Source organism: Halichoerus grypus, chromosome 3, assembly GCF_964656455.1.
Source record: "Halichoerus grypus chromosome 3, mHalGry1.hap1.1, whole genome shotgun sequence".
In the NCBI taxonomy this organism is placed as follows: domain Eukaryota; kingdom Metazoa; phylum Chordata; class Mammalia; order Carnivora; family Phocidae; genus Halichoerus; species Halichoerus grypus.
In genome coordinates, this window is record NC_135714.1 from 66,375,444 (window position 1) to 66,400,149 (window position 24,706).

The window sequence follows — 24,706 nt, forward strand, 5'->3', positions numbered from 1 at the left end:
TATAGCAAATGCTCACCTCTTTCTCCATTTTCATTGGCAAAAATCCACCAAAGTTCAGATTGGGGATGGGGTGTTTAAGGAAAGACTAAAATCTGCTATTCAATCACAAACTTAACCTCAAAACAAGCACGTTTTCTTCTACTTTCCTTTAAATAACTATAATTAATTAAAAAAAATTTCTTGAAGTACTCACTACTGAGAGAACTGCTATTAGAAGTATTTTGACAATCAGATTCTTTTTCCTCATTTTTGCTATTAGGTATTTAGTAAAACTTTCATATTAACCTTTTACAAACCTATAAAAGTTATAGCACCAAGAAGTTCAGACTAGTAATAAAATTAAATATAAAAAAACTAAAGGAATGAGCAAAGACACACAGCCAATAAGCAGTGGGCCTGTGATGTGACATCTTCAACGTGCTTGGCACTGCTCAGAGTATGCAGTATCTAAGCTGTACGCCGTATGTGGCAATCTTCAATGCTTCAGAAAACTTCAGTCACTTTCAAAGAACAAAGGGCTAATACAAATTACACAAAGAATCTAAAATACCTCCTTCAATGTTTCCAAAGTCAGAGAGTTTTTGTGCTGTTCATGTCAATATTGTGGAATGAATAATAATGAAGCCCAAAACTGTAAAACTGGAATACGACTTTCTCTTTTTAAAAGGGAATCTTTTTCTAAGTTAAAATATTACGTGACTCAGTTGGACTTTTGTTTATTCAGGTTCAGTACAATAAATTGCCCTCGTTCCAAAATATTTACTAGCTATTTGTCAGCTGGACAAACTCCATACAGAGTTTGGGAATGTGGGCTAAAGGCATGAATAGCGAGGGTAGAAAACTGTGGTAATCTGAACCAGTACTCTATTTTTCATCACTTAAGCTGTAGTGAACACGGGGTGGTCTCTAACAGTTCCCTCGTTTTCTTTTCCCCCGGGGCCATTGGTTATGCACCCTCTTAAAATCCAAGTGTTATTTCCAATGTTTGAAGTTGATAGCCTCTTATGTTTCAAGACCCAATTCTATCTGATACGACACAGCTCTTTAAATCAAGTTTGGAGTCAAGGTGGTTCTGGCAGTTTTTAAATCCAGGTACAAGGTGGAATTACACATTTAATAATATGTATTTGGAATTCTGGCAACCAAACACAAATTCTTATTAAATATTTATTGAGTGATTTGAGATTATCTGTATAGAAGTTTATAAAAAGAACACTTAGGCTACATAAATATTTTACTTGCATAAGCACAGCCTTTTAACTTTCGCAGATATTTACCTTCTTTCCTAGGTCTTCTTTTCTGTATCCTAGAAGTTCAAGGTATTTTCCCCGAGAATCATCCTCAAAGTTTACCTTTAAAGAAGACATAATCTTGAAATAAAGCCCTGCCTTTAAATTTTTTTTCTGCCTTTAAATTTTTAATTACTTGATCAAATTCCAAGTAGAATTATTAAAAATTATCAAAAATAAAGTCTACTAAAGTCTACTGTTACCAACAAAAGCTTTCTATATCTATTACGTAGAAGGCTCAGTGTAAGAAAGCATCCCCAAAATAGTTTCCTTTAATAGGTTACTTCTTAAAATAGTAAGTATACTAGTAATTAATTATCCTTGTTGAATAAAGCTTACTTTTTATTTTTTAAGTAAGCTCCATGCCTACTGTGGGGCTTGAACTTATGACCCTGAGATCAAGAGTCGAATGCTCTACTGACCGAGCCAGCCAGGCGCCCCAAAGCTTACTTTTAAACTATAATTTTTGTAAATACAAGCTAACTCATGTCCAGTGGTTATATGCATGCATATAACGTGACACTCTTTGGAACACTCAATGTCCTAAAACTCTTTCCCCATATTAATAATTACAAAATATAAAATTCTATAATTTTATAATTTAACCTTATTGTATTTAAGATCTCTTTGGAAAATTCAGTATCAAGAAACAGACATTCCAGTGGAGGAAAAATGACCAACCAGAAAACTCTTATTTCCTATTGTCATAAATGCAACTCAGTAAAAGGAATGAGAAATGCCTCCAACCTTTCTCCCCTCTAACTCTTCCCTCTTTTCCCATTTGCCTTAATTGGATCTACTCAGAAATTAAATATTGTTACTATTATGTCGTTTTTCACTTATGAAAAAAAGTACTTCATATTAGGCTCTTCAAAGCAGAGAGGGAAGAACTCTTGTCATAAAACTATGGTCATGTGCTTTCATAAGGTTTTTTTAATGTCATCAGGAAGCTCCTGAACTCACAATCTTGCAATAATTTTTTTCATAAGAACAGCTTGAGAATATAATGGGAATAGTTAAATTTGCAGATAACGAAATTGTTTTAATCTCAACTTTACCTTCAAAAAGGACCATACATTTTTCTCAAACTCAGTCTGAGAAGCATCAATCTTTTTCTGACAGTAACTGACAAATCCTTGCGACTGCACGACTTGCTGAAGTTGGTCGGATCGGCTGAGGAATTCCTTTTCTGTTACCACCTGACTGATGAACACATGGTGTTGCTGTTGCTGCTGCTCAGCTCCCTGCTGGGCCTGTATTCTGACATTCTCAAAGGTAACCAGCTTGCCTCCAAACTATGGAAGAAAAAATGAACAAAGTCAGCTTGAACCACAAGGAGAAGGCCGAAAAACCTGCTAATGGAAAGAACTATGGTCTCACTTTGGATCAAATTAGCTGATACGGTCTCCCATACTCCACAATCTGACCCCAGCCTTCGATCACTATTCTTCTTCATACCACCTACCTTCTAGATAAAATGTACTATTTACTGTGCCCCACAGTTTCTCACCTACTTGTTTTTACTAACTTCCACATACTCAACGTTACTTCTCTTCAAGGCCCAGGCAAATGCCACCTCTTCCACCTCGGACACCCTCCATATATTATAGATTTCTTTTGATTCAACTACTAGCTTATATGTATTTGCCTCACCTTCTGTTCTCGGCTCTAAGTTTTAAAGGGTGGCAGAATATGCCCCTCCAAAATGTGCCATTTGGCATAAGGACTCTTTTGAGCTAAGGACTACTTGAAAAACAGCAGGAAAGAAGGGCACCCTGACCTCCTCTTTTCTTCCTGAAAGCAGGAGATGCAACTCCCATGTGAGAGCTGCCCTCTCTATACCAGGGGGAAAGAAACATTCTTATCACCAGAGGGGAGAGAAATCTGTACAAACAGACCTAGTTAAATAACAATTACCTCCCTTTAGTCTCTCTAAATATTTTAGTTACTTTTCCACAACTGCCGTTCTTTTTTCAACCTACTATATAAGCACTTAGATTTTGCCACTTGTTTGTGTTTTCATTTCCCAATGGGGGCCCAGGTATACATAAAAATCTGTATGCTTTTCTCCTGTTAATTTGTCTTATATCAATTTAATTCTCAGGTCCAGGTGAAAACCCCAGGAGGGCAGATGCAAAGTTCTGCCTCCCCTGTACTTATAAGGATTGTGGTTCTGTATCTATTTTATTCTTTTATCTCCTACAGTACCCAGTATCTTGTATATAGCGAGTTATTATCCGATTAATATATCTATACAAATAAATATAGGTAAAGAAGGAAACACAGGACGAAATCTGGTTCTTTATAATCAGTAATTTTTGTATAAGGATTATTGTTTTTATGTAAACTGAAATACCAACAAAACATAAACCACTATCCTTAAGGAATTTAACATGAGAATAAAACTGGACACAACAGGCACCTGTAAGTTCTAAATGAGATGCAGATAATACCACACATCATATGAACTTCACAGCTTAAGGGCAACTGGGTTTCCCCACGTTTAGGGAAGCTGGTGAAAACTGCACCCCCCAGAAGTAATACCTAAACTGTGTTTCACAAAAGGATTATGCTTATTCATTTACTTGGTTCTGTGTAATAATATTATAGTATTATATAATTATAATAATGTAAGTGCATGTTAATTAATTGAATTTAAATTTAATTATAAAAATAAAAAAAGCAGCATAAAAAATTATGTAAGTGCTTCTTGTCAGTCATCATTTTTTCTTTTTTTTTTTTAAAGATTTTATTTATTTATTTGAGAGAGAGAGAATGAGAGAGAGCGAGTACATGAGAGGGGGGAGGGTCAGAGGGAGAAGCAGACTCCCTGCTGAGCAGGGAGCCCGATGCGGGACTCGATCCAGGGACTCCAGGATCATGACCTGAGCTGAAGGCAGTCGCTTAACCAACTGAGCCACCCAGGCGCCCAGTCATCATTTTTTCAAACCAACCAAAACAAATATGGAAAACTTAAATATCTTAACAATATAAAAATAATGTAATTTACAAAAGTTGGCAGAAATAAAACATTTGGAAAGGAAAAAATTGGAAAAACTGGAAGGAAGTATATAAATGCACTAATTTAATATTGAATAGAAGAGTTTCAATTAGTACCATATGAAGTTGATACATTGAGACACGGATGTTTTGGTAAATTATTTACATTTATAAAGATAATCACAAAAAGAACACATAACCGAAAGATATTTGAGGACACTGACATTCTACCCCTCGTGTTCACAGAGAGGGCATTTTCCTTACACTCCGTAAGAGGAACCAACAGAGGAGGAACACTTCCAGCCTTTCTCTGTCCTTCACACTGTCCTGGGAGAGGACTGCCTGCCGTTCTTCAGGAAAGAAATGCAGCATGCTTACATCAGCTCTTCAGGGCTTCTTTTTATAGCTGTCTTCCCGCCTAGAGCAATAGTCCATGTGGATAAGCTGCCTGCACCTTTAAGGAAAGCCCTACAGTACCTAGATTTGCCTGTAACTAGGTTAGTAAGGCAGCCTAATACAGACGTAAAGCTAAAAACATGTTTATTAAATCAGATCCTGGGGATATAGAGGCAAACAAAACAGCCCAGCTCTCACAGAGTCTTCTATGTTCTAGTTTGTTACAAGGCCCACTGTGATTAGACATCTAAACTGTAGCCTCCAATCTAGCTTATGGCAGCACTAAAGCTGATACTTCGATTCTCCATCTCTCTTACTTGGTTCTGAACTCATATGGGAAAGAGCAGAGTGTTATTTATTGTCTTTATAATACTCCAACACTAGTGAGGGGAAGGGAAAGACGTTCACTTCTCATTCCTAAGATAAATATATAGTGAACACCGTCTATTTGTCAGGGACCATTCTAGGCACTGGAAACACACCTGTGAACTAGACAGTCTGTCCTCAAGAAGCTTGTATTTGGGGGGATCTTTCCTGCACATTTTGGTTTTCTTTTAAACCTATACATATACAATTTTATAATAATAATTGTTTTAGTTACTTAGGGAAGGAAGGAACTAACTGGATGAATGGTTAGTATTCAGTAAAAAAAATGGGAAGTCATAAACAAAGGAAAAGATTCCAAGGCAGGAGTAGAGATAGTAGAGAAAACTAAACAGGAGGGATGAGAAGATTAATTAATTAAATCCAAAAAATGGATTTATGAGTGACATAATCAAAGGTCTATCTTAGGAAGATTAATCTAGAGATGTAGTATAGATTGGAGGGGGAATAGACAAGCAATAGACAGGCAATCATATAACAGTTCAGTGTGAAAAGATGAAGAATTAGGCAGAGTAACAGCAAAGTTAAAGGAAGAATTAAATCCAAGAGATTTATAAAGAGAGCAATATAAGAGATCGAAAAAAATATAAGAGATTGAAAAAAAGTTCTGAGCTTGACTAATAGAAGAATGATAGTAAGAACTCAATAGTAACTGCAGAGGAGATCATTCATTCAGTTTTGATAAAGGTGAATATATATAATTCTATGATGTGTATAAATTCTGTTATGATGATGGAGAAGCTGAATAATATAAGCTTTTTTAAAATTTTTATTTTTTAAGTAATCTCTCCCCCAATGTGGGGCTTGAACTCATGACCTCGAGATCAAGAGTCACACGCTCTACCGACTGAGCCACAGGGTGCCCCAAATAATGTAAGTTTAGTACCTCAGTTTTGGGCATTATTACCAAGAGACTCACTCTCATCATTATGTACAGTAGGCATCTGATTAGACTGGCAGGAGAATAGCTAAAATCTTTATAAGTGTAAGATTAGACAAGTTATTAACTTCTCTGCTCCTTTCTATCTACAAAATGGGGGTAATAGTGGTAGCTATTTTATAAGCAGTTGTGAGAATTTAATGAGTTACTATATGCAAAATGCTTAGAACAGTGGCTGGCACACAGTAAATAAATACATTTTAGCTATTAATATTACTAATGAAGTTTTATTGTACCTGTAGGTTGTATGAAGAAAGTAACCCAACACTGGACAGGTGGACTCTTCTATGCAAGACTTAAAAACAGTAGTGAAATTGAAAATATTTAGGAAAGGACTTTATTTCTTCTTTCTGGTCTATAGGAATAACCAGAGTTTTCTAAGCTGAAGTTTGAGGACATTAATATGGCAATGATATAGATATAATACCAAAGTACGGGCAACAAAAGCAAAAATAGACAAATGAGTCTTCTACACAGCCAAGGAAACAATCAACAGAGTAAAAAAGCTACAGAATAGGAGAAAAATATTTGCAAGTCATTTATCTGGTAAAGAGTTAACATTCAGAATATATAAAGAATTCCTACACCTCAATAACAAAAAACCCCAAACAACCTGATTAAAAAAATGGGCAAAAGACTTGAACAGACATTCCTCCAAAGATGACATACAAATGGCTAACAGATACATGAGAAGATGCTCCACGTCACTAATCATTAGGAAAATGCAAATCAAACCACAATTAGATATAATTTCATATCCATTAGGATGACTGTTATCTAAAAAACCAGAAAATAACACGTGTTACTGAGGATGTAGAGAAATTAGAACCCGTGTGCACTGTTGATGGGAATGTAAAATGGTGCAGCCACTATGGGAAACAGTATGGAGGTCCCTCAAAAATTAAAAATAGAATTACCATATAAGATCCAGCAATCCCACTTCTGGGTATATACCCAAAAGAATTGAAAATAGGATCTCAAAGACATAATTGCACACAAATGTTCTTTGTAGCATTATTCACACTAGCAAGAGGTGGAAGCAACTTTAATGTCCATTGATAAATTAATGGATAAAGAAAATGTAGACTATTATTCAGCCTTTTTAAAAGTAGGAAATCTTGTCATACACAGCAACATGGATGAACCTTGAGGACATTACGCGATGTGAAACAAAACAATCACAAAAAGACAGATATTGCATGATTCCATTTATATGAGGTATCTAAAGTTGTCAAACTCATAGAAACAGAAAGTAGAATGTGATTACCAGGGGCTAGGGAAGGGAAAGATGAGCAGTTGTTCAACTGGAAAAGAGTTTTAGTTCTGCAAGACAAAAAAGTTCTGGAGATCTGTTGCACAACAAGTGTATATAGTTAACATACTGTACTGTACACTTAAAAAGGGTTAAAATGGTAAATTTATGCTACATGTTTTTTAACATAAAAAAGAAAAGAAATTGGCAATTAAAAAAAAAAAGCTAGAAGGAAGGAATAAAGAGAAGGAAGGACGATACACAGATATACCTTCCTCCAAAGAAAAAAAGAAAAAAAAGATTGAAGGAAGGAGAGATAGAGAAGGAAAGTAAGTTTAATAATGGGATGGACAGTGTGAAGGTTACACAACAATGTAAATGTACTTAATGCCACCGAAATGTATATTTCTAAATGGTTAAAATGGTAATAAATTTTATGTTATTTATATTTTACCACAATTTAAAATAAAAACAAAAAAGAGAAGGTCCCATTTTTCCTGAGAAACCATTTTGAATGATGAAAAACCTACTGACACATCTCAATCTTCTTCCATCTGAGTGATCCTATAAGAACACTTTACTATGGGAAGTCCTTTGTGCTTATGGACCATAAAAACACAAATCCACCTACTGAAAAGGAAGCACCAACAGGTCTTCGGATCCACTTGGGTGGCTTCTTCAGAGGCAACACTATATTATGCTGAGCAGTCTGCTGAGGAATTTGTAATGGAGGAAGGGGCTGTCCTGTGCCAAAGGGATCAAGATTTCCAAAAGATGATGAAAGCTAAAAAATATAATAACATGAGAATTTGTAATTTATATGAGATTATGTTACATGTTTTCAAGTTATACCCATGAAATATTTTTATCACAATTATCCAATTAAGCAGTAGCACTGATTAGTGAAGTCATTTTCAAAATAATTAAACAATAAGATGGTATTTTTCAAATGTTATGATTGAAAATTTTAACACTTTCTATTACCTTGTCAACTTGTTTCTGCCTTAAGCCATCTGCGCTCCCACCCATGATAGAATAAACACTGATACGCCCATCAAAGGAAGCAGCTGATAAGACAGCAGGATTTCTGGGACACCACTGAATATCAAAGCACCACTGCGTGTTGGTGGGAAGTTCATATAACACCTAGGCAACAACAACAAAAGTCAGAAAATGGTAGAGCCACTTTACAGCCAAAACACCCGAATTAATATGATCAACATGTGCAGCTTAAACAATTCCTTTAAGAAAGTATGCTGAGCCAGGAAAAACAACTGTAAAAATTTGTTTAAAGTACAAAAGGAGTCCACTATGGTGATCTATCATGATAAAAATGAATGCTTCTTCAAAATTTTGACCAGATTTAGAATAAGTACGTATTAAAAACTAAGGTTTTTCTGTTTTATTGAAGTGGTAGTAGCGGGTGCATCTGAAAGACCAGAACAAATTAGAATCAGCTTGTTAAAACTCTAAAAGATAATGGTCTCCTGCCCAACTATTTTTGCTTGCCAAGATCCAAACAACCATATTTAGGCTATCTGAAGACCACATTTAAAAAATAGCCTCAAGAAGGAAGAATTCACTGAGAAATTTGGTTTTTAGTCAAGCAAAAACATGTATACATCGTTTGTACTACTGCAGAATGGAAACAGATTCAGCATAAACAGTTTAGAAGGAAAATATGGAAAAACTATAAAAAACGGTTGGTATAAAACCTTTACAATGTAATAATAACTGCTAACTCAAAGTTAGTGTGATGATAACTGATGCACCTAAAGAGCATAGGTTTTACGTATTTTTTTTTTTAAGATTTTATTTAAGAGAGAGAGAGAAAGGGCACAAGCATGAGCAAGGGGAAGGGCAGAGGGAGAGGGGGAAGCAGACTCTGCTGACCAAGGAGCCTGGCTGAGCAAGGAGCCTGACGGACTAAGGGCTAGATGCAAGGACCCTGGAAGCAAGACCTGAGCCGAAGGCAGATGCTTAACTGACTGAGCCACCCAGGCACCCTGGTTTTATGGCTTTAAGAAGTCAAATTATCTTAACGTGGACTTTGTGGGATAATTTAAATGTTTTATTTTTTTATTATTTTTATTATTTTTTTTAAGATTTTATTTATTTATTTGAGAGAGAGAGAGAGAGAGAAAGCACATGAGAGGGGGGAGGGTCAGAGGGAGAAGCAGACTCCCTGCCGAGCAGGGAGCCCGATGCGGGACTCGATCCTGGCACTCCAGGATCATGACCTGAGCCGAAGGCAGTCGCTTAACCAACTGAGCCACCCAGATGCCCCTTAAATGTTTTATTTTATAAGAAAACAGAATTAAGTGAAAAGGTACCTAGCCTACTCATCTTTAAGGCTTAACTGGTTGATAAGACTCATTATTCATGTTATTTAAACCACTGTTCTATTCCTAATTTGCATTTGAATAAAAATCTACTAAACTTTTTAGTTGCAGCATGTACTAAAAGTTTATTCCTTCAAAGTCCAAGCACACACAACTAATCATATGCAAAATTCATTTTATCAAATCATATAACTGAGAAAATTAGAACAGTAATTTCCATGATTTTGAACTCCCTTGGGAAGGCACAATATAAAATGCAAGATTTTATTATTTGGTCTACAAACATATGAGGCAAAACTTACTACTTTAATTTTTTTCTCCTATCTCCCCTAATTAATGTTTCTATATTCTTCTATATATTACTGCATCCGAAAACTTTAAACCACAAATCAAATAACAAAAGTGCTTGTTTCTACTTTAATAGTATACATTAAAACCTATTGAAGAGGGGTGCCTGGGTGGCTCAGATGGTTAAGCGTCTGCCTGGGTCCTGGGGTGGAGCCCTTCATTGGGCTCCATGCTCAGCGGGGAGTCTGCTTCTCCCTCTCCTTCTGCCCTTCCCCCCAACTGGTGCTCGAGCTCTCTTTCTCTCTAATAAATTTATAAAATCTTAAAAAAATAAAATAAAAACTTAAAAAACAAAAATCTATGGCCTCTTGCCCAAAACTGAAAATGAGGGAAACCATTCAACTAAGAAAAATAATTTTTAAAATACTTAGAGATTTTTTTTAGCCCATTAATTTAATCCAAAGCAATTAAAAGTAATTAAGTTATATTTATATAACATTGATATTGAAGAAGAGGTAAAATTTCCCACATCTGAATTTCTATGGGTAGAACATATGACAAATATTGTTAAGTATATTCCTGCTGTATAGTTCAGAAGAGAAATTAAAAACATACATCTACTGATTTCCAAAATCAGAGAGGATCTTCAGGAATGGTAAAGCAGGAAAAAGACCCAAATCTTGAACACTCCTGCTTTAAAAGCACTGATTTTCAGAGATCACATGTTAAATAAATCAAACCAAGTACTTCTGAGTGTAGGTAAACACCTTTTATTAGAAATGGGGGGTAGGGGATTACTAATTTCAAATAAGCTATTTCAATGGCTAATTTTCTTGGATAAAACAGGTGAGCTTAAATAATATTCCTGATAAAATCTCTCCTAGATTATCATTTCACACATACCTCTATCTCCATGTCCTTAATTATATTAATGCACTAAAGAATCCATATGGAAAATTTCTTATTCAGCTAGAGAATAAATATTATAGTAGCTATAAGTCTGAGAAATATTTCCTCCTCATACCTCTCCTGTGTTTGGGTTGGAGCAGAGAATCTTAGCATCTTTTCCGCAGCTCAGCAACAATTCAGGATCTGCCATGCTCCAAGCAATTGCCAAAATCCCCCTAGATAAAACACAAGATGAAGAAATTTTTAATCTTGAGAAAACCAAGTCTCCAAATGATTCCTGTCTAGGCTCTGGAGACACATGCTGCTAACAGAAGCATAATTTCATATAATCTTTACAGAAAGCAATTTAGGAATGCATATGTTCTTTGATCACTATAAAGATGTTCAATATCCTCTCAGAATCAGGAAAACACAGTATAGGAAAAGAACCCAAATTGTTTAAGACTGCCTTTTGTTTCCAATATTTTATTTTTAAAAAGTTAAAATCTTTGTGAAAATTATAAGGACAGTATGATGTACAGCCTTATACTCCTCACTTTGACTCATTGGTTTGGCCACATTTACTTTATGTGGTTTTCTCTCTCTCTCCATATACACATTGACCATTGACCAAAAAAACAATCACAGCATTCTTCTGCATAACCATAATACAATTATATACTGAAAATATTTATTACTTATATACAATATTTAAATATATATAGTCCATATTCAAATTTCCCCAATTGCATCAATAATATATATTTTTTTTTTTTTTTAAAGATTTTATTTATTTGCCAGAGAGCGCGCGAGAGAGCACAAGCAGGGGGGAGTGGCAGAGGGAAAGGGAGAGAGAGAAGCAGACTCCCCGCCGAGCAGGGAGCCCAACGTGGGGCTCGATGCCAGGACTCTGAGATCATGACCCAAGCCGAAGGCAGACGCTTAACAACTGAACCACCCAGGCGCCCCAGTAATATATTTTCTAACTGCTCCCCCTTTAGAATCAAATCATACATGTCAAGAATTTCAAGCATGTCAAGCATATCAAGAATGCCTTTTATTTTTATTTTTTTAAATTTTATTTATTTATTTGACAGAGAGAGACACAGCGAGAGAGGGAACACAAGCAGGGGGAGTGGGAGAGGGAAAAGCAGGCTTCCCGCTGAGCAGGGAGCCTGATGCGGGGCTCAGTATGACCTGAGCTGAAGGCAGACGCTTAATGACTGAGCCACCCAGGAGCCCCAAGAATGCCTTTTAAAGAAATTCATACATATTTAATATCACATTTTAAAGAACATTTAGGTTCTTCCTAAGTATTAAAGACCAAAAAAATCACAGAATTATAGAGCAGGGAAGGACCTTAAATATCATCTAATCCACCTCTTGCATATATTATTAGGAGAAAATTGAGAAATCAGAGAGTTGATTTGCTCCTGCAACTCAGTGTGGTCTTCCGTCTTGCTAAATTATGAACACACCTAAAATTGGCAGTAGAATATAGAGTTAAGAGCACAGATTCTGGGATCAGAATGTTTGGATCAGAAGTCAGCACTTGACTAGTTATATGACCTAGGTCAAGTTTACCTTGCTGAGCTTCAATTTCCAATTTGTAAAATGGGTTAATAGTATCTACACCATAGGCTTGTTATGAGGATTAATTGACTTAATATTTAAAGTTCTTGTACACTTTACATGTTATACAAATGTTAGTTGTCCTCCCACTATAATGTAAACTCCCCGAAGGCAGGGATTTTTATGTTATATCACTGCATCTTAGTATAGTGCTTGGTACAGAGCACACGTTCAATAAGTATGTGCTGAATGAATGAACAAAACCTTATCTAACATGGAAAAAATATTAAAACTTATCAGAATCATCCCTTCTTCACTAAAAAGCTGATTGAAGCATAACATCTAAATAGGATTACATTTTTACTGGACTCTTTTCTCCTTTATAAGAAGCTAAAGGAGAGGTCACAAACTTTAAGACTTCTCAGTGTGCAAATCCACTACCCAGTGGGAAAATAGGATTTAAAGTTTTAGTCTATATATCCCTAAATAAGAAAGAAAGCCCAAAAGTACTCAGAAAATATTGTAACATTAAAAGGGATTTGTTTCTTGTTTCAAACTGTCGAACAAATACATATAAACTCCCTGGGTACCTGAAAATCAATGTTAGGAAACATGCCAAATTACAATTAAATTTAATGCTACCGAACGTAACATGAGAAAATTTGCATATCTTTTAATTTTGTTTAATTTTTTAAAGATTTTTTTAAGTAATTTCTACACCCAAAGTGGGGCTCGAACTCACAACCCCTCACTCTTATCGACTGAGCCAACAAGGCACCCCACTCATATCTTTTTAGAGAATCTGCACATTTATTACAATTAAAAGCAGGAGCACCTGCATGGGGCACAGCTGGTTAAGGGTCCAACTCTTGGTTTCAGCTCAGGTTGTGATCTCAGGATTGCAAGAACAAGCCCCAAGTTGGGCTCTGTCCTCTCTACTTGAGGTTCTTTCTCCCTCTCCCTTTGCCCCTCCCACTTGTGCTCTCTCTCTCTCAAAAGTAAGTAAATCTTAAAAAAATAATAAAAAATTAAAAATTAAAATAAAAGCAGAATAATCTAAATTTCTATGCTTTTAAATTAAAATAGGAACTTAGAAATAGGGGCGCCTGGGTGGCTCAGTCGTTAAGCGTCTGCCTTTGGCTCAGGTCATGATCCCAGAGTTCTGGGATCGAGCCCCGCATCGGACTCCCTGCTCCACGGGAAGCCTGCTTCTCCCTCTCCCACTCCCCCTGCTTGTGTTCCCTCTCTGGCTGTGTCTCTCTGTCAAATAAATAAATAAAATCTTTAAAAAAAAAAAAAAAGAAACTTAGAAATAAAACAAACTTTTTAACTGTTGCTTGTCACTGAATGTTATGGAGTATTTTGACCCTAATAAAGATCAAACTGGATAATGTCAAGAGTAAAGTGTGGTGATATACTGGAATTTTAATCTATTAATTATAATGTGAAAAAAGTAGTGGAATATCCTTTATCACATTTTTGTACTGTTAGGATATGAATTGGCTACCATTTTTGGGAACAGAAAATCAGATGATTATTAACTTCAAATAAAAACCATTTATTGTAACTTTTACAAGATAGTGACAAAATAAGATTCCTGAATTTAAAAATAATTATCTGATAATTCAAAATAATAAGTAAATGTGTTTTTAAAAATAAAGAAATCAAGTTCCTTGGAAGAGCAGCATGATACCTGGCATGGTTTTCCAAGACACGGAGTGGAGAGGAAGCAAAGCGAAGATCCCACATCTGGACCACTGGTAATCTATCATCCTCAGAGGCAAGGACCATCTGAGTCGCAACATCAGGATGCCACGCCAACCCAGAGCAATGCATCTGCAGATAGTTAAGGCTCACAATGTATCAATCCTATTACTTTATGAAGAGCCAAAATGAGCTTGAGGAACATGCCTTTGTTGAAACAAATAGTAGAAAACATCAGTTCAGGCTTAGTTTATTAAAAAAAAAAACAACAAAAAACAAAACCTAAAACCATTAAATTTTGAATCCTGACAGCTATCTCCAGAGCCTGCATTTGGAGTCTTCAGGATATGATGTCTCTTTAAAACTATTAAATTTTATTAAACAGCCTTAAACAGTACTCTTAAAAGTAAAAAGTTTAAATGTTTTCAGTTCATCTCAGGGTCTTAGGATTGCTCCCATGTTGGGCTCCACACACAGTGGACAGTCTGCTTCTCTTGTCTCTCTCCCTCTGCCCCTCCCCCATGGAGCTTGCTCGCTCTCTCTCTCACAAATAATCATTTTTTAAAAAAGATTATAACAAAAAAAAAATCCACACCTTTCCTCTATTTTGTCAAAAAAATCAAGACAAAATGTCTAAAGCAACAGCTACCATTTAAATTTTCACATGGAATAAATTAACAGTATTACCGAGAATTACCTGGACATTCAGATCCTATTAAATGTTCTAGAAGATAATGGAAATGTTTATTGTATGCTTTATTCAATTAAAACTTGTCTTAAAATTCCTAATTCATTGAAAAACAATATCCTGAAGAAATATTTTTTAAATAGTTTTTTTGTGGTTATTGTTTAATTATATATGTATTCTCTGATTTAGGCAAACTTGTTTTTAAAAATGTCAAACTAAACAATGTAATTAAAAACTAACAAAATGAGGCCCTTAATTATGTCTAAAATATTTTATAGCACATTATGACATAGTATTAAGGAATCTGTAAGGTCAAAAATTTAATGTGTTATACAACTACATCTACTAGGCAAACGGGAGAATATTAGCTCACTTTAGCAGTACCTAATCAGAAGAGATGAAGCCAGGAGTATGGAAACTACAAGTTCACAGTCATACAATTATTAGCTAGAAAAATGTGTACATTCTAGAGAAAGCTAAAGATAAAAAGTTGCTATAATGCTTTGAAACAGCTAGTAAAGTAAAAACAACCAGTATATCATGGAATAAGGTATTTAATTAACAATCTCTCTCTTCATCATTAACAATATCCAACATGGTTTATTAGAAATTTTATTATCTTCCCCAAGGAAAAACCTCATTCCAACATGATTGGTCCATGAAAAGACAGGATTTGACTTTACAAAAATTTGACTTGTTGTCAACACTGACAAACAATATAGAAATACATATAGCAGAAACATAGCATGTTTCTGTATATGACAAATCAATCATATACTTACCCTGTTACTATGGTCACTAACTTTGATGATAGGTTCATTTTTTCTAAGATCCCATACAGTGGCCCGGCCACTGGGACTGGCTGATGCCAAAATATGCTGAACTTGTCTGTTCCATGCAATGCAGCTGATATCTTCTGGGGGCTAAAAGGAAGAAACTACTAAAAACCATTTCTCAGTTATGATCAAATTTAAGTACAAAATCTGATCCTTCTTTTTAAAAAATGAATTAATTAAAATCTGATCTATTCATTCCATAAATTTTTTTATATTCGTAAGTTCTCAATAAATATAATACGATTTAGAGCTCAGGTATATGCCAATTCAAGTATTTTACCTTGTTTAATATTGTCTCATTCACCAGGCATTTATTAAGCTCTTGCTACAAATCAAGCACTTTTCCTTAATTTGCAACTGTCACAAAGTAGATAATGAACTACAAAGTAGACATTGATAAGTATGATGGACAACTAGGCAGAGCAAAACTTACAGCCTAGGGGCGCCTGGGTGGCTCAGTGGGTTAAGCGTCCAACTCTTGGGATTTCAGCTCAGGTCATGATCTCAGGGTTCTGAGACTGAGCCCCACGTCAGGCTCCACACTCAGCGGGGAGTCTGCTTGGGATTCTCTCTTTCCCTTGCCCTCTGCCCTTCAACCCCATGTGCTCTCTCTCTAATAAATAAATAAAATCCTTAAAAAATAAATAAATAAAAATAAATGGTAGATCATATGCTGTCATTATACTACTTCTAAGATGGCCAGAATGTTGGGGCCCATTATAATGGCTACTCAATTTGAGTAGTCTATATAACATAAACTTCAAGGAGGCAAGTGGAAGACTGTTCTTTCTTAACTTACAGAAATAAATAGGAAAGGGGCTGAGTTGTTTTTTTAAAAGTTAAGTTTCCTTTCTAGTCTATGATTTTTATTCTAAGGTGAGATATCATCAAAATACTATACAACACAAAATATTATACTATATAAAATACTGTATCTAAAAAAACTATCAGACTTGTCTATTTTATTCATTACTATATGTCTAGTACATCAAACAGTATCTCGTGGTAGGCACTGAATAAATATTTGCTGTTGAAGGACTCATTGATACTTTGAAAAACACATTTACTAATACTTTGCTATACTGAAGGAAAATCAGTAACATCTAAACACTGATTTTAAACAAATATATTTTGTGTGAAAAAAATGAAATAAATAAATAAGTGTTGAAGAACCAGTTTTGGTTCTTTTGTTTACATCAAATTCAATGCAATACCTGTGTTTTGGCTCCTGGTGTCATTGGAGTTGCAAAATTGTTGAGATCCCAAATGTAGATTTCAGATTCATTAGCACCAGAGGCTACCAGATTAGTCTGCAATAAGAAATAATTAATAATGAAATAGCATTTATGAATAATTAAGAGAACTCTGAGTAACTGTTCAGAGATAGACAGCTCTATCAGTTTTAGGGTATACAACTTTTCTATTTAATTAAAAAAACAAAACTCATGAATTCCTAAATGCTATGGATAATAATCTGAAACTGCAATAGTTTTTCAGAGAAGCATGTTATAAAATTCTATTTCACTAAAAAGACAGTAGGTCTACTGGCATTATAATACAAGAGATTAAAAAATAATTATATGGATAAATTCTTAATCATGCAACCATGTGGGGATTATCATTTGTGCAGGAAGGGGATCTGATTGTGAGAGAGAGACAAAAATAGGCAAAACCAATTATTGCTTTCAGATAAATAACTGAATCTTAAAATAATGGCATCTATCTCCGGATACTTCAAAGCCAGCTTCTGGAAAACCTCTTGTCTTAAATCCTCATGTCTTTCTAGTTCATTTACACTCAATCTTGTTCTGGGTGGCAGTATTTCTAGGTTCTCTCTGTTGCATACCTTTAGGGTCAAAAAGACCCTAAAACTGTGATAGGAAGTAGAGGAAGATAATAGGTTTCATATATTGGCTTTCATCCTTTATTATTCACTCTCATAAATTCTTCTCTGATCAAGTGACATATAACTATGAAAACAGAGGAATTCTATGGTTGTAGTCACCTATAACACAAGACACTAACCAAGAAGCAGCTGCTGTTTAAACTAATTAACAAAGGAACTAACTATCTAATCTAAAGAGTAGGCACCATAAACTATGGAAAAGAAGTTCAGGTTGTATTTCTATACCCTAAGTATTTATTTATAATATAAGAAAAGTAACTATTTTAAACTTTGAGATAATATTCATGTTTTGGTTCTTATGCTCTAATATCCTATTAACTCAAGATCTTTGCTAACCTATACATTTATATAATTAATATTCAGTAATGTTTATGATGGCAAAAGTAGACTGCCTGACCCTTCGTTGCCTGATCCCCTCCATGGAGTTATTATCATTTACCTTGATCCCAACTCTGAACCCTCCATTCTTCAAAAAAATACACTCACTCATCAACCTGCACAGGCACACATTTTTAGCTTTTAATTCCAAGAGTGAGGCATAGCAGATTCATATGCTTATTTCAAATAAGCAGTATGTATCTCAAGAATTATGAATAAACGTCAAAAGTCTAACCTGGAAAATATTCACATCCAAGGCTCTTACTGGGCCGGTATGCTTGTCATTTTGGGCAATCACAACTTCCTTGTCTCCAGCTATAATTTTAGAAGGATCATAAAGAATAATATTTCCATTTTCACCACCTGCAATCAGAACTCCAGAGACATTCCCTTTGGAATCCATCTTATGAGGCCCCCAAATCAACTTGTGGTACCTTTAAGAGAAAATGAGTAAATAACTGATTTAAGTCAAATAGTTATAGAAAAGCATTTGAAATTATATATTCAATTCCATATGTTCTCATAAATAAAAACATTGCTTCTCCTCTATTCCTGGTAACCGTGCATGACTTGGTGAAACAGCATTTTAGTTTTTATTTATATTCCTATGTGCATATTTGATTTTATAATCCTGAAGAGTAAAAGCTTTCTGGTAGAGGTAATATAATGTCAAAAAGTATACTTGATTTATGTGTCAAAAGATATGGACTTAAGAATGGTTTTACCATTTAGAAACTGTGAGACCCTGGACAAGTTACTGAATCTTCCTAAGCTGCTTTTGGTTCATCTGTAAAACAGCTCTAATCAACCGCTTCCCTTGATATTATTTGACTATAGAAGTACTCACTGACAAGAGGTCTGTTAAGCAATAGAGGTGTTAAAGGAGGTATATAACATTTTCTAAGAAAAGTAATGTATTCCAACAGTGGAAAAGTGACATCAAAATTATGTTTATTATGATAAGTACCCCCACTGGTGGAGAATAAAGATTCGAAATATGAAGGTGGCATGGAAGTATACAATGACACAAATGGTGGTGAGTAGGAAAACTGACAGACAAAAGGTATTTGAGGTTCCCACCACAGTGGGAGAGCTCTGAAAACTATGAGAGGTCCCATGAGACTCCATGATTTGAGCTATGTGCTGTTTGCTAGAGTACAATCTCTTCACCAAAATCTGCCAAGCTACTGAGACAATAAAGCATATTTTACTACTCAAATGAAAGTGTCTTTTTTCTGCATTATGATACGATGGTAAGTACTTGGAAAGATGACCCAAATACCTACTGTATCAGAAATCATGTCAACAAAAATCTTTGTGAAATATATTTCTAAATATAGATAAGTACAATGAAAAAAATAACCTACCGTTCAGAGATAATCACTTCTAACACCTTAATATTCATCCAACTACTCCTTTTTTAAGCCATACCTATCCTTTTTTTGTAAACAGTTGAGAAAAGGGAGATAAAAGACAGTGTGTCTACTATATCATGAGGAAAAAAACTACTAGAAAATTGAGGCTCTCCTTCCTATCCTACACGTCAGTTGGCAATAAAAAAGTCAATAGAACATACAGACCCTTCTTTTACTTCCATAGAAATTCACTCATATACTTTTTCACAAAATATTTCATGTCATTGATGGCATTCCTTGCAGTTTCTAATAACAACATATTTATAGACAAACTAGGCATCAACCACAACATAATAACTACAACCATAAGTAATGTGAATTTAAGATTCATCAATCTCATACCTATGAGAAGAAGAGAAGGTGGCACAAGATTTCATATCCAAGGATGGATCAGAAAGATCTAATTCAAATATCTCAAGGGAAGCACTGGTACTAAATGTTGCATCCAATTGTTGAGCAGATGTTCCTACAGAAAATACATTTATGGTAACTACAATGCAAAAATAAAAGACTCAGAGAAAACCACACAAAACAGAAATTAAATGCATGTTTTCCAATGATCTCACTCACGAATGCTCCATTAGTGACTAACATCTCAGGATGCATGCCATTGAACAGATGCTTAAATTACTAGAGCAATGAGATTCTGATACAAGGCTCGGAGATGATGTTTGTAAGAGCAGATGGTGCAGATAACTTTTTAAACCTGTAGATATTTTAAAAGCTCTCTGTAAAAACAGTCTCTTGATTTACTATACCTGCTTATAGTCATAAATGATGTAACTCTCTTTTTATATAAAAATGCTAGCATCAAAATTGTTCTTCATTCAAACTGATATTTATTAACTTTTTTTTACATGTTATCTCTTGTGCTTAATAGTGGAGGAATAAAGATGAAACATAATTCTTATGAAGTGAGGAAGACACTATAAATGTAATATGATTTTTTTAAGGATTTTATTTATTTGAGAGAGAAAGAGTGTGTGTGTGCGCGTGCGCACATGAGTGAGGGAGGGGCAGAGAGAGAGAGAGAGGGAAAAGCAGACTCCCTGCTGAGCAGGGAACCCGATGTGGGGCTCAATCCCAGGACCCTGGGATCATGACCTGAGCCAAAGGCAGGCACTTGACTGATTGAGCTACCCAGGCGCCCCTATCATGATTAATGCTATGATGAACAAGGTGCTAAAGGGAATGCAGAGGAAGGTCATTAAACTCAGCTGAAAGGGAGGATGGAGTTATCTCGTTAGGGAAGGAGAAGCTTTCTAGAAGAGATGAAGCTCGAAATGAGTTTTAAAGGACAGGTATGAATAAACCAAATGTGGAAAAGAAGAAATTAAGTGACTCATACTATCTTCTCTCTGTTGAACTTACCTGTAGCTAGGTAAATGGGATGATTCTGGGCAGGGCTCCAGGCCTGCATGGCCGTACGGTCTACTTCCTTTAACTTCATCCTGCTAGAGAATATTTTACATAGAAATATATTGAACATGTAACATAGAACACAAACATTTTTTACATAGAAATATACTGAACCAACCACTTCTTCATTAGTCCAAATGCCAATAAATCAAACTGGTTTAGGTATCATTTGGTGGGAACAGTCAATATTAGAAAGAAGAAAAACTTGTTAAATTATTTTGAGACAAATATAGGGCTTTTCTAATTGATTACAAATTATAGTCCTTCAACTGAAAAATCAGTCTGGAAAAAAACTTAAAAAAAAAAACACAATATAGGGTAGTACCTGAGGGATTAATTTTCCTACACAATATACTTCTCAGGTGAGGATGGGTGACAGTGTATCAGAGTAAGAGAAAGCACACAATAAACAAGGTACATCTTCCTGGATCAGGATTACTAAGTGACTAAGAGCAATTTTAAAAATTAATTTTAAACGCTAATTACAGAGAAGAATATAGTAAGCCTACAGATTTTTTTTTTTTTTTTTTAAAGATTTTATTTATTTATTTGACAGAGAGAGACACAGTGAAAGAGGGAACACAAGCAGGGGGAGTGGGAGAAGGAGAAGCAGGCTTCCCGCTGAGCAGGGAGCCCGATGTGGGGCTCGATCCCAGGACCCTGGGATCATGACCTGAGCCGAAGGCAGGCGCTTAACAACTGAGCCACCCAGGCGCCCCAAGCCTACAGATTTTAAAGATAAATTTAGCAGAAATTTTAAGAAGCTGGTCACTCTAAGCTACAATTCCACACACCACTAGTTTATATATTCTCTGTTAAAGTTACTCCAGTATAAAAATTCAGCAAGTACTGTGTTGTACCTTTAAAAAAAAACTTTGTTATTGTACATAAATACATTCACATGGCACAGTATTCCACTGTAAGATGTACCATAATTTACTTAACTTAGTTCACTACTGGTGAACACATGAGTTGTTTTTAATCTTTTGCTATTTTTACAAACAATGCTGAAATAAATAGCCACATCTACATGTTATTTCATTCGTGGGCCAGGATAGCTATAAATTTCCAGAAGTAAAACTGCTGGGTTAAAGATAAATTCAATTTTAATTCGGACGGTTATTGCCAAGTTGCCCTCCAGGATATCTGTACCTTTTCACACTCCCCTACAGCCTTACTAGAGTAACACTTTTAGATTTTTACCAATGATAGGTGAAAAATGTTTACTCTGAGTAGTTACAATCTGCATTTCTCATGCCATAATGTTGAGCATCTTTTTTTATGGTTATGGGTCATCCATATTTCCTTCTCTGTCACCTTTTCTGTCTATTCTTGTCTATGTTACTTGCCTATTTTTTTATTGAGTTGTCAGACTTTATTTTATTTTGGTTATGGGTTTGTTTGTTTTTTACATTTCACAAGATTTTGATTTTTTAAAAATAGATTTTATTTACCAGAGCAGTTTCAGGTTCACAGAAAAACTGAGTGAAAACTACAGAGTTCTCACACACCTCCCTACCTCCTCCCCGCCCCTCCTCTGCTCACCCCTACCCCAGCCTGTCCCACCATAAACTGTCCAGCACCACAGTGGTACATTTGTTGCAGTCCAACCTATATTGACACATCATTATCAAGCAAAGTGCATGATTTACTTTAGAGTTCACTCTTTGGGTTTTCTATGGGTTTTAACAATCGAATAATGACACATTCACCCACCCAAATCCACCCATCCACAGAGTATCATTCAGAAGTTTTCCTGCCCTAAAAATTCTGTGCTCCACCTCTTTTATCCCTCTCCTCCATCCCTCCTCCTCCCTCCTGGCAACCACTGATCTCTTTATTCTCTCTATAGTTTTGCCTTTTCTGGAATGTTATTTAGTTATAATTATATAGTACATAGCCTTTTCAAATTGGCTTCTTTCACTTAGCAATAGGTATTTAAAATTCCTCCCTGTCTTTTTGTGACTTGGTAGCTCGTTTCTTTTTAGCACTGAAAAATATTCCATTGTATGGATGTACCACGCTTTAATAGCCAAATTTACCACTTTTTAAAAAATGGTTCCTGAATTTTGATTAGGTAGAAAGACCTTCTGCATGCCAAGATTATGAAGAAATTCACCCATATTTTTCTTCTATGCAAATTCACTTGTGGCTTTTTCTTTTCATTTAAATTTTGACTCAGGACCTGGAATACGATACTGGTATACAATGTATGTTCATAGTTTTTTCTTTCTTATTACAATGAAATCATTTATTGAAAAGTCTTTTTCCTACAATTTTACGATATCACTTTTACCATGTACTAAGTTCCTATATTTAGGTTTATTTCTGGATTTACTATTTATGTTTATATTCCTTTTTTTAAGATTTTATTTATTCATTTGAGAGAGAATGAGAGAGAGAGAGCACGAGAGGGGGAGGGTCAGAGGGAGAAGCAGACTCCCTGCTGAGCAGGGAGCCCAACACAGGACTCGATCCCAGGACTCCAGGATCATGACCTGAGCCGAAGGCAGTTGCTTAACCAACTGAGTCACCCAGCCGCCCCTATGTTTATATTCCTGTAGGTATTAGGATGTAGGTTAGGATCTACATTCCTGTACATATTTAGGTATATTTCTGGATTTCCATTCCTTATGTCCATTTATTTATTTACATGCTAGACATTCCACTTTTTAAAGTTTATTTATTTAAGCAATCTTTATACCAAATGTGGGGCTTGAACTCACGACCCTGAGATCATTCCAATTTTAGTATATGTGCTGCCGAAGTGAGCACAACCTTGAGATCAGTAGCCAGCCAGGAGCCCCAAGCACTCTACTGTTTTAAATACTTAGGCTTTTTAGGAGTATGATTCCCATAACCCTTATCCATTGCTTCTCTCCCATACTATTTTCCTTGCTATCACTGTTTATTTTATTACATAAACTTTAGAATAGTTTTTGTCTAATTCCAGAAAAAAGAGAATGTTAATATTTTTATTGAATGTGCATCAAATTACTGTATTAATTTATGGAGAAACTGACATAATGTTCAATCTTTCCAATGAGAACATGTTGTCTTTTAAGCCTTTTTTATCTTTCAGTATTATTTTAAATTTTTTGACATTTGGGTTTGTTTATTCCTAAGTATTTTATCTTTGGTTTGTTTGTAAATGTGGCTCACCCCCACCCCACACCCATTACATAGACTGTCTTCCTGGTATTGTTATACAAAGGCTAATAGTATTTGTACTACCATATTAAGCAGTAGTGATAACAGTTTAATTTCTTGTCTTGTTCCTTTCTTTAGTGGGAAAGCCTATTATATCACCATGGGACATGACTTTAGGTTTTGAAATACACATACATATGCACATATATAAATGTATATAATGTAAGGAAATTAGTCATCAATTACTGTTTTATTGAATGCTATTTATACTGGGTTTTGAATTTTGTCAAATGCTTTTCATGAGGTAATCAGATGACCACAGATTCTTCTTCTTAGGTTTATCAATAAAATAGATTATACTAATAGATTTCCTAATATGGACCATCTTTTTCTACCCTGAATAAACTTCTCATGATGTATTATTCTGCTAATGTGCTGCTAGATTCCATTTGTTTAACAGAGTTTTGCTTCTGGAGTTGTAAGACTGCATCTATACTTTTCTTCTTTTATGCAATCTTCATCAGGTTTTGATATCAATATTATACTTGCTTCATAAAAAATGCAGAAGTTTTTTTTTTTTTTTTTTAGACTTTATTCATTTAAGAGAGAGCACGAGAGGAGGGGAGAGGCAGAGGGAGAAGCAGACTCCCCCCCACTGAGCAGGGAGCCCGATACGGGGCTTGATGAGCCACCAAGGCGCCCCCCAAATGTAGAAGTTTTCCATCTTTTTCTATGCCCTGAAACAGTTTCAACAGTAGAACTGAAATTATTCGTTCTTCAAAGATTTAGCAGAATTCTCTCATGAAACATCTGGGCCAGATGCTTTTTGGGGAGGAGTTGCTCCTCTGCTAATTTTCTC

At 35.2% G+C, this 24,706-nt stretch overlaps 1 protein-coding gene across 37 annotated transcripts in view; it reads right to left on the reverse strand.

Annotated features, from left to right (window-relative positions):
- The window catches only part of SEC31A (SEC31 homolog A, COPII component), an 84,703-nt gene that overhangs the window by 41,834 nt on the left and 18,163 nt on the right, over positions 1–24,706 (reverse strand). For 36 of the 37 annotated variants that reach the window (XM_036074373.2, XM_078068839.1, XM_036074370.2 and 33 more), the window contains 11 exons: positions 20,650–20,732; positions 19,621–19,744; positions 18,099–18,297; positions 16,794–16,889; positions 15,526–15,666; positions 14,045–14,187; positions 10,916–11,015; positions 8,246–8,407; positions 7,893–8,045; positions 2,348–2,584; positions 1,278–1,352 (listed from right to left, as the gene is read on the reverse strand). In XM_036074373.2, the coding sequence (XP_035930266.1) occupies positions 1,278–1,352; positions 2,348–2,584; positions 7,893–8,045; positions 8,246–8,407; positions 10,916–11,015; positions 14,045–14,187; positions 15,526–15,666; positions 16,794–16,889; positions 18,099–18,297; positions 19,621–19,744; positions 20,650–20,728 (1,509 nt within the window). In that variant the 5' untranslated portion in view covers positions 20,729–20,732. The remainder of the gene's footprint in view (positions 1–1,277; positions 1,353–2,347; positions 2,585–7,892; positions 8,046–8,245; positions 8,408–10,915; positions 11,016–14,044; positions 14,188–15,525; positions 15,667–16,793; positions 16,890–18,098; positions 18,298–19,620; positions 19,745–20,649; positions 20,733–24,706) is intronic. The other variant, XM_036074379.2, reaches the window with a different exon arrangement.